Genomic DNA, 17157 nt, shown 5'->3' on the forward strand with positions numbered 1-17157 from the left:
TAGGTCAGATAGCTGAGCCCCCAAGAGGTGGAAGACCGGGTGGGGGGGGGGTCGTGGGGGCGGGCAAGTCCTCCAAGTGGACCTACCGAGCCTGGTCCGGACAGCTGAGTTCATGGGACCGCTCAAGAAATAAAACAGGGAAAAAAGATCGCAAGCCCCATTGCAGAACCCAGATCACTGAGTTGGGGGAGGGGGAGCGAAAGGGAGAGTCTGCAGTCCTGATGGGGTGGGAATGTGGAAGGTTAAGTGGTGGGCACTTCAGACTTTTGATCTAGCAAACATCTTCCTCCTCTTCCTGGAGACACAATTCCTCTTTCTGTCCCCCACAACCCCCTCCCAAGCCTCGAGCTCTGGAAGCCGAGGCCCAGGCTCAAGCCTGCGTCTTCGGAATGTGGGCATTCTTTGGAACAATCGCTTTATTGGGGACAGCCATTCCCTCCGCCCTGCAGTGGCCGCTTCCTGCGTTTTTATGGCCCGGCCGCCGGCCGCTGGCTAATTGTCCCGGTTTTCCAGCTGTGTCTCTGTGCTCTGCCCCGGAGAAAGGGCTCTGGCCTGCCCGCCCAAATGCTTTGGGAGCAGCCAGGGTTGCTCTGGCCCCAGGGGTCACGCCAGGCCCCAGAGCTGGCTGGACCCCGGGCAACCTGAGGCTCTCTTGGGGTGTGAGAGCTGGAGAAAGGAAATCGTGGTGAAAAACCAATTGGTTTTCTTAATGGAAAATGGGCCTGCAGGGCAGTAGCATGACCCTGCCCAAGGTCCTGGGGTCTGGGCTGCTTCATGAGGAGAAAGGAGCCAATACTGATGTCCTTGGATAAGCTTCTCAGGGTGGAAGTGTCCCTTCACATCCGGCTGCACTCTCAACCAAGAGGCCCATCTGGGTCCCCAAAGGGCAGGGTGCCAAGAGCAGTCAGAAAGGGGTGGATGGTGGCTGATGAGAAGGAAGCTTGGGTGTCTTTTCATCTTGATGGCTTAGCCTTTCTGGTAGGTCTTCACCAGGTGCCTATGCTCTGGAGGCCTCCTCTGGATGGGACTCTACCGGCCCTTGGGTACAGATGTGTGGCCCTGGGAGGATGGGGGTGCCACCCGCAGGAGACCCTGGGGGAGAGCCTTCTCAGTCCTGGACCCAAGGTGCTTGGTGGCTTTCTTAGAACCTTTGGCCTGAGCTGAGAACCTCCTGGGATAGTTGGCCCCAACTTCTCTGGATCAAGGCTTTTTTCCAGGCAGTCCCTCTGGTCTCCAACTGGCTGCCCTACCAGAGAAGCCTTCAGCAAATGGCTCTGGATGAGGCAGACTTGTGGAAAGCTTAGGGCTGGGGTTGGGGTGGGGCTGAAGCTGTGACCCCGTGGAGCCTGAGCCAAAGCAGGCTTTTAAGGGCAGGAGAGGGTGGGAAGAAAGAGACTCAGGTAAATAAAGCATCAGGAAGACCACAGGGCAGCCACACCGGTTATCAAAGGGACGTGGTCTCTTTGTTGCTAACGTTGTAAAGGCCATTCAACATTCCTTGGAGAGGGTCAGGGGCTTCCAGAATTCCGGCTGGTGGCAAGGGCAGGGGCAGGGGGTGTGTGTTGGGGGGTGTAAGGAGGCACAGGAAGGGGGCGGGCTGCTCCTCTGGGCAGATGAGACACTCCTTGAATCCACAGATCATTGACAGGACTCTCTCCCTGCTCAAAGGTCCCCAGTGTTTGCTCTGGCTCGGGGCGGCGGTGGGGGGGTTCCTTTCCCCATATTTGTGGCTCTTGAAAAGTGGGGAGCCTGTGGCCCTTGTAAGCCAGATAGGGCAGACCATCTCTCTCCACCTTAGCATGCACGTCTGCTTTCTGAATCCCGTTGAGATCAAGGAAATTATTCAAACAGTGCAACTGCTCCCATCCTTCCTCTCTTCTGCACAGGAAACCCTCACCCTGCATTGATCTGGCTTGTCAGGGTAATTAAGGAAGAGCGAAAAAGAAGACAGTGTTGCAGGATAAAATTGTTCGGCCTGGCGATCTATACTGCTGTGGAGAAATGAGACCATCTCTACCTCATTTGGCATTGAGGGAGCTCGTCAGCCACCACCCGCAATCAGACACGCAATCAGCAACTCCCTCGCACAAAGGAAGGGCTCAGTAACGAGTGGTTTGACCGCAACAACCCCACCCTGCCCGGCCGCGGCCCACTCAGCTAACATCTCTGGGAAGGAAATCGATGGCAGTGTCCTTTCGGCCCCATCAGGCCACAATGGGTCCCAACGTGTTCATTCTGAACAGCAGGGAGGGGCCGCAGCTGTCCACAGCTGCCCAGGCTTCATTCCCAAGAGCAGATGTGTCCCTGCCCCCACTGGTGTCAAGAATGTACCCCCCCCCCCCAAGCAAACCGAGTGTCTGGTCTTCTGTACCTGAGGAAAAGCTCCCGAATTCATGGGAGGTCACTAGTGGACTAGAGTTTTACCGCTCAGGGCACAGGGTGCAGGGGAGTGAGGAAATGCACTGCCTTATTCCTCCCATGGCGTAACCCCCAAGGTTTCTTATCCAAGGCAAGGAATATACATTTTTTTTTTTTTTTGGTCATGCTCTTCTATCCAAAAATACACTGTTAAAGGCAGGAGATTTAGGGAGATGAGCCCTGAGAGAGGTGCCGAAGTCTGGTTTTGCTCATTGGGTAAATGTCACGCAAATAAATGGCAGTTGCCCATTTTCGTTCTTTCTTCTGGAATTAGAGTCTGTGGTCACTGTGTGGGGATTGGATGAACCACTCTAGCGCCTTGTGGTGGGCAAGCGCGGAGAATGATTTAAAGTCCCTCGAGGGAGAGGGCCTTGGGGGGGTCTCACCCCAGAGGAAACCCCACGATGCTGAGGGAGAAATCAAGCTCTCAGGCCAGCAACAGCTAAACGTTATCACTTGGTTTTGACGTGGAAGGCCTTTGGTTACCATTTGTCCGCTCACCAACGTCTGTGCCTAGAGGGACTTTTGCTTATCATATGAAAATATGTTCCGAGGAAACCTTGCACAGTAGGCTTTATGAGGCCGAGGGAAGGAGCTCAGATAAGGTTCAGTTCTCCTTGAGTCACTGGGCCCTTTGGGAAGCTACTCTCTCTGGAGGGGAGACAAAGGACTTACTGTCCATGTAGCACGGTCCAGTTTATAAAGGAGAAACCTGAAGCTCAGAGAGGTTGAGCGACTCTCCCAAGGTCACACAGCTAGCTGTTCCAGTCACTAAAACTAAATGAGCTACTATAGGTACATTTTGGGCAGCGCGCAGGACTCTGTACAGATGTTAATTATTACTAAGGCTTCTGGTGCCACCCTGGAAACCCCAAACCAACTAGCATGATTCCCGGAATCCACACTCCCCACACCCTACGCCAAACAGGGCCAGAACAATCAGGTTCTGCTGGTCTACCTTTCTGACTACCTTCCACATCCTACTTATGTCTCTCTTTCACAGGCACCTGCTAACTGCCGTTTATTAGTTTATCGAACGACAAATTTTCCATAAATTCCTTCCCAGATTTTTCGCCAATTACCACCTGCTCTTGTCCTCCGGTCAATACTTTCTGAAAAGAGCTCTTTATTTTTGAATGGGAACTGATATCCTAAGCCTGATCCCTGAAATTTAAAATGAGTAAAGAAATGTATGCAAATAAATTGTGCTGTCTGCCCCGCCCCCCCCACCTTCTTCCCATGACAGTTGTCCGTGGACATCTTTTGGACACACAGACCGAAAAGCCTACTTCTTTGGGTAAATACAAGGAAGGCCCCATTCCGTTTCCGGGTGACATGCGTGAATACCAGGCTCAGATTGGGCTCGTGAATTCCTAGCAGGAAAGCTCTCAAGTCTTTTTGCCAAGAGTGATGGCCGGGCGGGCTGGCTTGGACGTTTTAAGGGAGAGGTGAGAATTGGCGAAGCAGTTCCCCAACCTGGGAAGGTAGCATGGAGGGGTTGGGAGGGTTAAGAAGAGTGAAATCAGCTCTTCGCCTTCCAGCCGTTTTTAGTATTGCCATTGTGGGGGGTGTGTGTGTGTGTGTGCACGCGCGCGTTAACAAATTAGTAAGTAAAGTATGAAATTAACCACCCTAGACTCTGCACCAGTCACTTCTGGGCTCCCTGACGCTCACGGGGGCGCGTTGGGCCACCCCACTGTCCCGGCTGGTGCGCACCCCCAGGATCCAGACCGTGGCCCCTGGCCTCAGAAGTCCGGGTTTGTCTCCCGCATCCTGCGCACCGGAGCGCGGACATGAGAAACATCTCCGCCAGGCCAAAGCCAGCGAAGTCCAGGGCGCGATGCTGTGTGAGCCAAGAGGTGGCCACAGAAACCTCTGCTGCCAGACCATGGCAGCCACGGCTGACCCGCCCGGGCAAGGGCGGCCCCCGCCTCTTTGCTCCTACCGGAGAAAAAAGCAAGAGCTACCTGGGGCTTTGGCCAGGGCCCTTCCCACCCGGGCGCTCGCGTCCCGCGTCCTGCGTCCTGCCGGCAAGACTACAAGTGCTCAGCAGCGTTGGGAAGAGGCATCGCTCGGCCAGCCCTTCTTCCCCGTCCCCCTCCCCCTCCCAGCTCCTTTGAAGGGATGGATCCAGAGTCTTCCCCAGCCCGTACCCCCTCCTGCAGAAATAAACAATTTCTGGCAAACTTTGAAATGTAACTGTGTGATTGAGGACACCCAGGTCGTGCCCCAGAGGATCTCACCTACACTCGGTCTAAAAATACGGCTGCAAGGCCTCCCCTGCGGGAAGCCTGACTATCTTAGCTTGAGCACATTTACACGGACAGTCCAGACTCTGCAGCTGGGGCCCCTCTATTTAAGAGACTGACTCATCCTAGGGTTGGACAGGGGGGCTTGAATACACTGGATTAGTCAGAGTCTCAGGCCCGGCCTGTGGCGCTTGTATCCTGGGGCAGAAAGCCCTCTGTCAGGCCAAAGATTTCTTGTGTGTGTCAGTAAAGCCCCCAAGTTACCTTGGCTAAAGTGAGGCAGGCGTCTAGCCCCAGGCCCGAGGGGCCCACTGTTGCCGTAGGGTCCTAGAGCGCAGGAACTGAGTCATCAAGCTGCCTTTGTTGTGTGCACCTGATGCTCCCGCTTCCAGAAAGGCGTCTGGCCCAGGCCCAGGCAAAGGAGGCCTTGGTCTACAGGGATGCTGGTAGCCGCAGCTCACTTCCCTGGCACCCCAACCTAGCCCGGCCACCAGCTTCTGGCCTCCGTTCGCCCTTACCACTAGCGGAAAACACCTGCAAGGTGGCAAAGGGATTGAAGTACCTGGGGCGGCCAGGGTGGCTTCTGTCTGTGGGACTGCAGCCTGACCACGCTTGCTTTTTATGAAAAGGTTTTATGAGAAGGTTTTCTTGCTGCTGCTGCTGCTGCTGCTGCCGCTTACCTGGACAGGGGGGTGGAGGGGGGTGGGGGGGTCACTAATGGACGTTCCAGTCTTCAAAGGGCCAAACTCTGCCTTCCTTTCTCACCCTATCCGCATGGAAGAGGAGGGGTACGACTTGTTTCTCTCCTCTGCCAACCAAAACTTAGGTTCGCTGGGGTCGGGTAGACCTTCCAGTGTGTGGGGCTGAGAGAGAGGGAATACGATGAGCCCGTCCTGCACGAGTGGAATTTTGGCCCTCAGTGTAGACAGCTGTCGGGTCTGCGGGGGGGGGGGGTGGTGGTGGTGGTGGGGGGCTCTGGAGCCCCAGGGTTCAGAAGCTCCCCGGAATAGCTTACTCTGGCCAGAAAGATTTCCCTGGGCACCGATTTTTCTCCATCACCTGCTTTGTCAGCCCTCTGCGGGGAGGGTTTCTCACGTTCACCTCGGGCTAGAATGTCTAGCACTGCTCAGTCAGTGCTATTAAATTATTATTTATTTTATTATTAACTTTGTACTGACCGACGGGTCTCCCGTGGCAGCCTGAGGGTCTGACCAGTCAGCTCTCAAGGGCCGACCTCTGGGAGAGTCGGGGAGGCCGCCTGCCCCTGACTTTTGGGCCCATCCAGCCTGGAGACGCCCCCACTCCCAACCCTCTCTCAGGGGCGACCGTGCCAGCTACTCCGCCTGCCCCCACGGGGCGCCTTCCCAGCGTCGGCCCATCACGGGGCTCCCTCCTGCCCACCTTCCCCCACACGCGGCCTCCCCGGCACCAAGGCCCCGCACCAGTGTTTTGCCTTCCTGGCTCCAGCTTCCAGTAGGCGCCCCAGAGTGAGAAAACGCCTTCCGCTCGCCTGTAAATGTCGGGTGCGGCAAATGAGGTGGGAGAAGAAGAAAACAAACAGACACACCGCTGCGGAATAAAAGATTCCTTTTTCCGCCCGTTTTTGCCTTGCGGCTCGGGCTTAGCAGGAGAGGATGGGGAGCCAACAAGAGCTGCACCGTCGCTTTGGAATCCACAAAGGCCGGTGGCGTCCAAAGGGCTGCAAAGGGAGGGTAGACTCGAAGCAGTGAGCGGGCTAAATCGCGGCGAAGCGCGACCCCCTACAGATATTTTGGCAAAGCGTGCGCGGGTGGGCGGCTGGGTGGGTGCACAAAGGGGCTCATTACTCGCCCGATGGCTCCGCCGCTGCCCTCCCTCCGTGCGCGTGTGGACGCCGCTCCCGGCCCGCGCCCGCCGCGCGCCGCGGCCGGTCCCGACGTGCGCCCGGGGTCCCGGGCTACGGTCCGGCGAGGCCGGCGGCGCCGAGCAGGTCGGCGAGGCGCAGGCGGCCGATCTTCTTCACCTCGCCCAGGGCGGTGCGCAGCTCCTCGGCGGGCGGGCGCTGCAGCCGGCGCGCCAGCTCCCCCGGCACCGCCGCCCGGTCGCTGAGACGCGCGGCGAGCACGAAGGGGAAGCCGAAGCGCGCGCGGTACTGAGCGTTGAGCTCCGCCAGCCGGAGCCGCTCGGCCGCGTCCAGGCTCATCAGGCCCGCGCCCCTCTGCTCCCGCCGCGACTCCGCAGTGAGCGTGCCCTGCTGCAGCTCGCGGCCCGCCAGGTCCGGGTGGCAGCGCAGGATGCCCTCTTGGCCTGCGGGGAAGCACAGACACGCAGCGGGGACGCGTCAGCGCGCGGCGGAGACGGCGCAGAGGGCGCACGGGGCTGCCGGCCGGCCTCCCGCCCCGCCCGAAGGGGGGCTCGGGGAAGGGCGGGGAGGGGGGGGGAGACGCAGGGTCTTCTGGGGGTGACGAAGGGCAACGAGGGGTGTCCCGGATTGCGGGGGCGCCCACCGCCGCAGCCCCTCGAACACGTCCCGAACCTTGCGCCCCTCGGTGCCAGCTCCTTCGGCCTGGGCCCGGACCCAGGGGCGGGGCGGGAAGTGACAGGCTTGTCCTTTGAGACCTTGGGGCAAGAAGAGCGGAGGGGAGAGGCCTCCGAGGCTCGGAATTTACGACTTGCTCGGGAGGGAGCAGGGACGCGATAAGGAGCCCGAGCGTTTCGTATCTTTTCAAAGTCCTTTGCTCTCGAGGGGGCTTTGATGTCGGAGAGGGCCGGACGCGGGGGCCTGAAGACTTCCTGCAAAAGCCACCGAATGGGTTTCGTTCCGTTCCGAAGGAGAAGGGCGGGGAGGGCCCAACCGGGATAACACCCATGGGGCTCGGCAAATAAACGTCCAGGATTTTGTGATCCTAAGTGTGAGGCTGGGGCGTCTGGAATGAAGCATCCAGAGAAACTTAGAGATGGTTAACTGCAAAGAAACTCATTTCCAGCCGGATTTCCACAGCCTTTTGAATGAAAGTGGCTCTCCTCCTTTTAGGAAACTAACGCCCCCTTCCCACCCCACCCCCTCCCCTCCACCCACCGCCCCCCGCCCCAGCCCACCCGCCGTCTGAGGCTCATTCCCTTTCTCCAAATATAGATCCTAAAGACAGCGCAGAGAACAACTTGGAGTTTTCTTGCAAGATAGCTTCTCATAATCTCCGAGGCTTAAAACTGGAGCCCCCTGGTGTAATGCCTGAGCTTTTAAATCCTAATGCGGGGAGTTTCCGTGAGCCCTGACCAACCATTTTTGCTTAGCTCTCTCAAGCCAGAATTCAAATGCTCAAGGCTGGGCAAGATTTCCGATATGGTAAGCAGCCAGCCATAATCTGGAGGAGGAGGGTAATGACACCTAACTTGCCGAGTCGTTATGAGGATTGGAGACAATTAATTCATCCCCCCCCCCCCCCCCGCCAACGCAGCGCCTAATGCTAGCAAACATCCAAGAAACAGCCGTTGTTATTAGTCGTAGTAAACATCGTAACTGGACTGTGGGGCCGAAGCATCTGGCTCTGGCGCTGAGATGAGTCAGGAGCTCTGTTGGAGAGGGAGATCACTGAAAACTCGCTTTAAATCCGGCATAAAAACCTCCCCTTACTCAAACCTTACGGTTTCTGCCCAATTAAAGGATGGTTGGGATTGCACCATCCAACTCACAGACCAGGGTCCAGGTCGGGAGAACCGGACCATCTGCTTTGAAGAGAGGATTCCGTGGAGGCTCAGAACGGATTAGGGGACCTGCCCAAGGTCACTTGGCTAGTAGCTCAAATACCAGGCGACTTGGGGGGCATTGGCCGTCCCTACAAGGTTAAAGGGCGTTTTAAAACGAAAGTCGTGTCACCTGTAATTCCATCTCTACGACGACACCACTATTTTAGGCCCCTTCTCATGGGTCCTGTCCCGGGGCACTGCAAATGCTAGGTGCTTCTTTTCCCCGGTCCGGGTGGGGCGAAAATGAAGGTGTTAAATTCCCTACCTGCACTGATCCCCGCCCCAGGCCCTGGAGGCTGTGCCCAGCGACCATCCACCACTCCGAATCCGAATTCCCTCCGCACCCACCCAGCCCTGGCCCCCAGCGAACGGCAGGCTGGGGAGGGGAAATAGAGTCCTGAGCGTCTCTACAGGTCCTGACCCAGAGAGCTCTCCCTGGCGCCCCCTCCTTGCATATTCAGGCTTTCAAAGCAGCCTTTAGGCGAGGGGGACCGTGACCCAGTCTTCTGACCGACCCCCGTCTTGACTTCCTTTCCCCCCTATTTCTTATTCTCTAGAGGCCCAGCTCAAGCTTGGGGGAAAGTAGTTATTGGCGGGGAGCGTCGGCGTGGGGCTAGCGTCCGTCCCCATACAGCCCCCGAGCGGACTCCCCTAGGGGACCGCGGAGCAGAGACTGGAGGCCCCGCGGCGGGGCCGGTCCCACGCGCGCCACACCTGCCCCTTTTGCTCCTCCCTCTTGCTCCTCGCTTCTCACCCCCCTGGGTTGTCTCCCCTCTTGAAAACACCTCTGGGGTTAATGTTTGCCTAGGACTGAACCTGTGTTTTACACTGTTTGTGGGGAAGGTAGGGGGAAGAGAAGAGAAGGGAGGCCCAGAGAAGGGCAGGGCAAAGAGAAGAAGAAAACACAGGCGCGCGCACACACATGCACACACGCACGCACACCTGCGACACATATACACAGCTGCAGATTAGAGAGAAAAAAAAGGTGCAAGGGGGCCAGTAGAGGCTGGTAGCTCGGAAAAAACAAAACAAAACAAAACAAAAAAAAAAAACAAAAAAACAACAGAACGTGATCCGGTCCAGCCCAGGACTCCACCTTTTCTGCCCCCCACCACTGACCCCTGGAGTACTATCCGGGATGACGCTGACCCAGGGGCTGCGCACTCGCCAGGTCAGTCGATTGTCCTGCGGTTGGCCGGACCATTTCAATGCTGCCTGTTTTCTTCAGTCTTTCCTGAAATCCTACGGCCTGTGCCACTGGCATGGCACGCGCAGGGATGTGGGGGTACACGTGTCTTATTTGCTGTGACCACAAGTCATCAATCTTTGCATCTAGGAGAGTTCCTGGCACAAAGCGGACACTCTTTGTTTCAATAGGAGAGCAGAGCAGGCAATTGGCTTAGAACCCATTACAGGCCACCAGGGTCCCTACATCGGTACCAACTAGTGTGTTCTCCTGCCGGTACAATGGATCATCTATTCCTTCTGGTGTGTGTGTGTGTGTGTGTGTGTGTGTGTGTTGATGTTTATTTTTGAGAGAGAGAGAGAGAAGGCACATGCACAAGGGAGGGGCAGAGAGAAAGGAAGACAGAGGATCAGAACCACACTCTGTGCTGACAGCAGAGAGCCCGATGTGGGGCTGGAACTCAAGAAGATAATGACCTGAGCCAGAGTTGGAGGCTTCAGGTAGGTCGCTTAACCAACTGAGCCACCCAGGCACCCCCCCCCATCTGTTGTGTTCTTTTTTTTTTTTTACTTTTTTTTCCCAACGTTTATTTATTTTTGGGACAGAGAGAGACAGAGCATGAACGGGCGAGGGGCAGAGAGAGAGGGAGACACAGAATCGGAAACAGGCTCCAGGCTCTGAGCCATCAGCCCAGAGCCCGACGCGGGGCTCGAACTCCCGGACCGCGAGATCGTGACCTGGCTGAAGTCGGACGCTGAACCGACTGCGCCACCCAGGCGCCCCCCCCCCCCCATCTGTTGTGTTCTTGAAGCCGGTCCTCTTTTCATATCAAGACTATGATTTCAAACATCCATTTCTTCCCCCCTCACTCCCGGCACTGCCTTATCCTCAGCAACCACGAACGCGCCTTAGAGTCACTCGTCCCACCAACAAAGTTAAACTCTCCCTTGATTCCCTATTGCCCTCCAGCTTCTCCCTATATCTCTGCTCCTCCTTACAGCAAACACCTCAAAGGGGTTCTCACCTCCTATTCCAGGTTCACTCTATCAAGCTTTCAGTCCCACCCGCCATCCGCCAACCAATCTGCGCTCATCAAGGTCACAGATGATGGCCATCTTGCCCAAACCCAGCGGCCTGTGCTCCTGTCTTCTTCCTCAGCCTCTTGAGAGAATGTCATATGGTTGTTCCTCTGTCCTTCTTAAAAGATTATCACCACTTGCCTACTTTTGTCATTGGTTCCTGTTCTGCCAGATCACTAACACTGAAGTACCCCAGGACTCAGTACTTACTTCTCTTCCCCTCTGTATTTGCACAAATGCCCAGGTGTTCTCACTGGGTCTCATGGCTTTAAATGCCATCAGTTTGTGTGTGTGTGTGTGTGTGTGTGTGTGTGTTTTTATGACACCTGGATCCAAAAAGTCTCAGGTTCCTTTTCTAAGACGGCCTTCTCCTGGAGCTTAGACTGCTTTCTTCTCATCTTTTGGTTTTCGGGACTCCAGTGTCACTTCCTAAGAAAGACCTATTTTATTACACATTTTCTTCTAATACTTTTTTAGAATGTGAAGTTATCTCATTTACTTATGTTAATCCAGTCTCTCTCTACTAGAATGTAAACTCGTTGAAGGTAGGCACTTGTCTTGTCCACAATGCCTGGGACAACTCCTGGGGCACAGTGGGCGCTTGACCAACACATCACTTTCGGGAAGGAGCGCCATATATATCTTTTGATTGAACACATTTGAACAGCCTCTTCTAAATACCTGATAGCCTGCATTTCAGGGAATTATTAGTATCTTTTTTATTCATTCAACAACTATGTTCTGAAAGACGTATTAAATAATAAATTATGGCATTATTGCAATTCTGAAATGTCACAAGGAGATGCACTTTTTATCTTTGATTTTAACACAAATTAGTACTGAATTGGGGTGTGTGTGTGTGTGTGTGTGTGTTTCAACTGTCTTCCCTTTATTTTCTCCACGCCCCTTGGCTGGAAATCAGGAACTGATGGGCTTGAAAGGGTGCTTGGCCAATTAGTGCTGGAACTGAATATTAATCCTGGACTGCCACCTACTGACCAATAATCATCATGGTGCAACCGGAGTGGATTGTCAACCTTGGTTTACTCTACAAACAAGATTTTGTTTTCTGCGAACTGTGGAGGATTTTCTTAGACCGTGTATAAAACAAATGCTTGACCAGGTAGATCACCCTATCCCGAACTTTCTTTTAAGGCCTCTTTTCGTTATGGGATTAAAAGACTCTATTACATTCCCAACTCTGCAGATTAAAGCTAGACTCTGCAGTAAATCCCGTTTTATTTGCTTATTGAAATAACCCAACATAGGATCTGGGACATCAAGTGTTAATATGAATTGAATAAATTAGTGAATGAATAAAAGGACTCCCTAGAAACTCTTTTTAGACTGTTCTGATTCTCTAAAAAATGCTTCAAAAGCTGTTGGGTCGACCATCAAGGTTTGAATCCCGGTTCTGCCACTTTCTAGCTGTGTGTTCTTGATCAAGTTATTTATCCTTTCTGTTCCTCTGTTTTCTCATCTGTAAGATGGGTATGATAATGATAAGGCTTGTTTTATAAGATTATCATAAGGATTAAATGAGTTAACAAATGGAAACTGTTTACAAAAGTGCCTGAAATACACCAAAAGTAAAGGTTAAATGCATTTTCGCTATTATTTTCATCGCTCACATTGCCTATCCAACATCATGGAGGCGGTTAGATACAAAGTAACCACCCTTATAGCTTTGAAGCCCTGCTCCCAGCTGCCTAAGAGAATGTGGACACTGGCATAGGACTGAGAAGCAGGATCCACATAAGGAGGTCCCTCCAAAGAACAGTGTCTGATGCAGAAGGGAGCAAACACCCCAGTGACCCCCAGCTCCCTCTGTCATTTTGTCCCATGGACCTGTCACTAAAGTCGCTCCAGGTGAAATGTGTGGGGAAAGGGTACCAGGATCCATCACCTTTCAAAATCATCTTATGATCTCATCTTCTGAATCGTTTCATGCGTTCGATATTAAGTCCCTATTCACTGAGCGATGTAGGATTCTGACACCGACCAGAATACGGAGCTCCCACCGAGTGAGGAGAGGGATCAAATACAAGCCTCAGGAGGGAGGGGGTGAATGCCAATCCCCATATCCCACTTTGCTCAGGACTGTGATTGGACTTGACCTTAACCAGACCTTAACTAACCTTAACGAGAACCTCTGCTCAAACTGATTGGAGTGACTGCTGATGAGAGAGAAGACAGAAATAGGGACATTTTAATTTTATTATCTAAGTTCTTGGCACGGCAAGCCCTAAATAAATGTTGAATAACTGGATAAACCAGTGAATACTGGGTTTAAATTATCCACACAATTCTTTCCCTCCCCAGCCCTACCACCCCTTAGGTATTGAGACAGATCATGGAATTTGTCTCCTTTATTTTTTTTTAACATGCTAGAAAAAAATGCCATTCATAAGGCATTCACACCCTTTAAAAAATTATTTCCCCTCTGGCCTAGAAGCCTTCCATCTGACCTGCCTTTTCCTGTCAGACATTTAGAACACGGGCTCTGGTAGCTTCTTACTGTTTCCAGCTTGCTCTGCAGGCTGTATGCTGACAAGGGGGGGCCTCTCGGCTCATCAAGCTGGGACTGACCATCCTGTGAGTCATCGGTCACAAGGCTTTGGTGTCCTTCGGCCCCACGAATGCCCGAGCTCAGTGGCAGAGCTGAGCGAGGCCCCGAGAAGGGGGTGACTGTCCACATTTCTGTCAGTTTCATTTTATAACACGATCCTCTCCTCTTGTTGGATGTGCCCCAAATCAATTAAAACGAGTCCCTTATTTGGGGGACGTTCGGAAACCACCCCGGATGTCAGACTCTGGACGGATGGGCAAGACTGTCCGTTGGCCTCATTATGGAGGAGAAGACCGTGGCGGTCCTCCTCTCCCCCCCCCCCACCCCCACCCACCAGGCCTCTGTGGGAGCCCCTCTGTGAAGGCAGCCCTTGCCCCTCGCCTCCCTTCAGGCTTTTCTGAAGATACCCGAACAGCCCCGGAAGCAGCCCTGACTCTAACCCTCGGTCTCTGAATCCCTGTGAGGCCCTGTGTCACTCTGAGTCACTTGCGGTAAGCCTAAACCTCCACCCTCCTCACCCCACACCCGCAAGGGTCTCCTTGTCTCTCTCTAGCCAGAGGAAATCAACAATTTCTCTCCCTTTCGCCGGAGGAATTCCTTCAGATTTTTGTCTTTTCCTCTTCGCTCCCTTAGGGAGTTGCTGATCTGAGTGAGTCTCCTGTCCTCGGTGGTCCAGTCCAAACTGGCCCTTTCTGGTAAAAATGTCAGCCATTTGCTCTTTCCCCTGGGCTCCTGAGATATTCTGATACCGGGCTGTCTCCTCTCTTGCATACAGGACATTCCCAGAGCCAACACACTTGGCTAAGAGAGGGTGGGCCCTCAGCCTGACCTTTGGCCTCTGTGGGGCTGCGAGGCCCGAGGAGAACAGTGCCTGTTCCTCTTCCGTCGTGACCTCGTGGCTTTAATATTTAACAACCCCTTTACCCGAGCCGATGTACCTCGCCAATTCTACCTCCGGCCCGACACCTCGCAAGCGTCTGACCCTCATTGACCGAGTCTAAGGAGATCGAGCCTTACGATAAAAATACCAATCAATACGTCAGTGATAAGCAACTAGGCTAAAATATCTCAAACCATCCGGGTAAATACGCTTGAAAGCCCTTCGCACAGACTCTCGGCGTCTAATGCCGAAGCCTTACCTGACTGTGGAAGGGCGTCAATAAAGGCAAAAAAGTGCTTCTCTAAATCTTCCGAGTTGGAGAACGGGCGCTGGGACCACACAGCAGCCGCAATCAGAGGGCATCTCTCAACGACATTCCCGAACACATCCACAAATTCTCCAAAGTCCATGGAGTTGACCTTCTCCATGTCCATTGCTCGCGTTCAGCTGGACGAAGCAGAACGTCAGCTCCCCTCTCGGCGACTGAGCGACGCTCGGCCCGCTCACCCGCTTCTATTTGCCGAACACACAAGCTTTTTTCCTGGTTGTGTGTGTGTGTGTGTGTGTGTGTTTTATGCAACACCCGCTTGGCGTGTTTTGAATGCTTCTGGGAGCAGTGGGTCCAGAGTACTCGGGTGATGGACAAACACAGGCTTCAGGCTCCAGTCCAGGGAGCGGAGGGTTCTTAGGGGAGGAATGTTTCCAGCCACTCTGCTCCCACAAAGCCAGGAGGGACCCGATTTCACTGTGGGCCTTCAAGCCAGAGAGACTCTCGGTGTCATGAACATTTTAACGCCAACGTCATCCCGGGAAGCTCCCTCTGGTAACTCAGAGACTGGTCGCAAGTCAACCCGCTTGGAGTTTGATTTCCCCTCTGTTGCCGCTGTGGGGTCAGGTAGTGCGCTTTATGTGCTTTCCCTGTATTTCGGATACCTAAGACATCAGGTGCTTTATAAATGCTCTTGAAACGGGATGTGGTCTCAAAGCAAGAACGCTGCCCCATTCTCAACTGTCCCTCAAACACCATTACGTGCTGTCTTCTTCCTGAGAATATATGCTTATCTGAAATCACTTTGCTTCTTATATTTACTTATTTGCATATCACCTCTCAGCTCTGACCAATGCCAAGAGCCTGGGGACCGCGTGTCTTGCGTGCTTCTGTGTCCCGGGTGCCTAGAACCGTGCCCACGGTAGGCGCACAATAAACACCACGGGGTGAATTCATTGACCCAATGACCACATGGATCGAATTTCTCACCCGGATATCCTTCATGGGTACTCAAAATGAAAACTACCGTGGAAGATAAAGTCAAAGAAAAGGAGGGGAGGGGCTCCTGGGTGGCTCAGTCGGTTAAGCGTCCAACTTCGGCTCAGGTCACGATCTTACGGTTCCTGAGTTCGAGCCCCGCCTTGGGCTCTGTGCTGCCGGCTCGGAGCCTGGAGCCCGCTTGGGATTCTGTGTCTCCCTCTCCCTCTGCCCCTCCCCTGCTCCCGCTCTGTCTCTCTCTCTCTCTTTCAAAAATAAAATAAAACATTGGGGCGCCTGGGTGGCGCAGTCGGTTAAGCGTCCGACTTCAGCCAGGTCACGATCTCGCGGTCCGTGAGTTCGAGCCCCGCGTCGGGCTCTGGGCTGATGGCTCAGAGCCTGGAGCCTGTTTCGGATTCTGTGTCTCCCTCTCTCTCTGCCCCTCGCCCGTTCATGCTCTGTCTCTCTCTGTCCCAAAAATAAATAAACGTTGAAAAAAATAAAATAAAATAAAACATTAAAAAAAGAAAAAAAGAGTTGGATGCTCAAGCAACTGAGCCACCCAGGCGCCTCAAAAACATGCTTTGCAAGGAAGTAAATCCAGCACCCGAAGTACCACCGTTGCTGGCTTGTCTTCAAATGTGAACGAGGAGATATGAGATTAACACTTAACGTATAACATGCTTGTGTGTACGTGAAAGCACATTGAATCCTGTGGTGGATGAGTTTCAGGCAGTAGGACGCAGCGTGGAGAACACGGACCCAGGAGGGTTTTGACCCTGGTTCCGCCATTACAGTCAGACGTTTGTCAAGTGACGGAACCTTCTGTTTTGCAGCTTGTCTGTGAAATGGGGACAATGACGTGTTCACCTGGTGGCAGCACCACGTAGCTGGTGGCTACTATTTTCTGTGTCGAATCTCTCCACTGGACCAACCGCAGAGTTTTCTCCTCTTTCCTTCCCGCCCTTAGAGTCTTTTGCTTGTCCCTGCAGGCTTTGCGGTGGGCCCGGCCAACAGGCCAATAGCCATTTCTTCTCCCTCCGCCACCCACCCCCCCCCCCCCACCAGCCTCGGTTCATCGTGGTGTGACCCGTGAAGCACCTGCAATGTTCAAATCAGAGTGTGGGGAAAGGGAGGAGGAGTCTGGCTGGATCCCGACCCTGGTCTGTCCAGGCTCCTTCGCCTCATTATCACCCTCATCCCCAGACGCTGGGAAAAGCGGGTAGAGCAGAAGTAGAGAAAGAAGGGCATTCTGGTTCCATCGCTCCTTGTCGCCCCCCCCCCTTTTATATGACCTCTTATCATTTCCTGCTCTTACCTCTGCACATCAAGGGTCTCCCCGCCCCCAAAGGAGCCCCTGTCTGGGGCTTGGAGCCTGGGGGTTCTCGGCTGCTCACAGAACCACATCTCAATTTGCAAATGGAAACCCTTCCGCTCACAGCGATGCCAAGAGGCATGGTGGGAAAGACCTACCTATTGATATTACCACCATTCTGGCACGGGGCTGGAAACCGAAGCTTTTATTTTGCTGTATCTATCGTATAATAATGGAACTCCCAATAACCTACCGACGTAGGAACCTTCAAGACGCAAAAAGTTCAGGAATTAAATAGTCACGGGCACGGAAACAATGTTGATGACAACAACAAAATACAAATTACCAGCGTGGAACCAGCAGCTCGTGCCACTGGGCTTAACTCAGCACCTTGGGCTCCACTTCTGCTGATTCTCAACCAATCAAACCAACCAGAAACATGGAAGGCGGTGAGCAAGTAAGGCAACTTTCATCCGGGGAAAAAGCTGA

General features: G+C 53.8%; 1 protein-coding gene across 1 annotated transcript; it reads right to left on the reverse strand.

Annotated features, from left to right (window-relative positions):
* Positions 1–6237: 6237 nt before the first annotated feature.
* On the reverse strand, positions 6238–14620 carry URAD (ureidoimidazoline (2-oxo-4-hydroxy-4-carboxy-5-) decarboxylase). Its single transcript, XM_043575890.1, has 2 exons — positions 14367–14620; positions 6238–6953 (listed from the first exon to the last, which is right to left on the reverse strand). Exons 1-2 carry the CDS (start codon positions 14539–14541, stop codon positions 6604–6606), a joined length of 525 nt encoding a protein of 174 aa, XP_043431825.1. The 5' UTR covers positions 14542–14620; the 3' UTR covers positions 6238–6603.
* Between the last annotated feature and the right edge of the window lie 2537 nt (positions 14621–17157).

This window comes from Prionailurus bengalensis, chromosome A1 (genome assembly GCF_016509475.1).
Source record: "Prionailurus bengalensis isolate Pbe53 chromosome A1, Fcat_Pben_1.1_paternal_pri, whole genome shotgun sequence".
Taxonomy (NCBI): domain Eukaryota; kingdom Metazoa; phylum Chordata; class Mammalia; order Carnivora; family Felidae; genus Prionailurus; species Prionailurus bengalensis.

Excerpts from the sequence above, each read along its gene's own strand:
- URAD (XM_043575890.1), bottom strand. The coding sequence starts at position 14,541 with ATGGACATGGAGAAGGTCAACTCCATGGACTTTGGAGAATTTGTGGAT. Across the intron at positions 6,954-14,366 it reads TGACGCCCTTCCACAGTCAG|GCCAAGAGGGCATCCTGCGC; the intron begins GTAAGGCTTCGG and ends GCTTCCCCGCAG.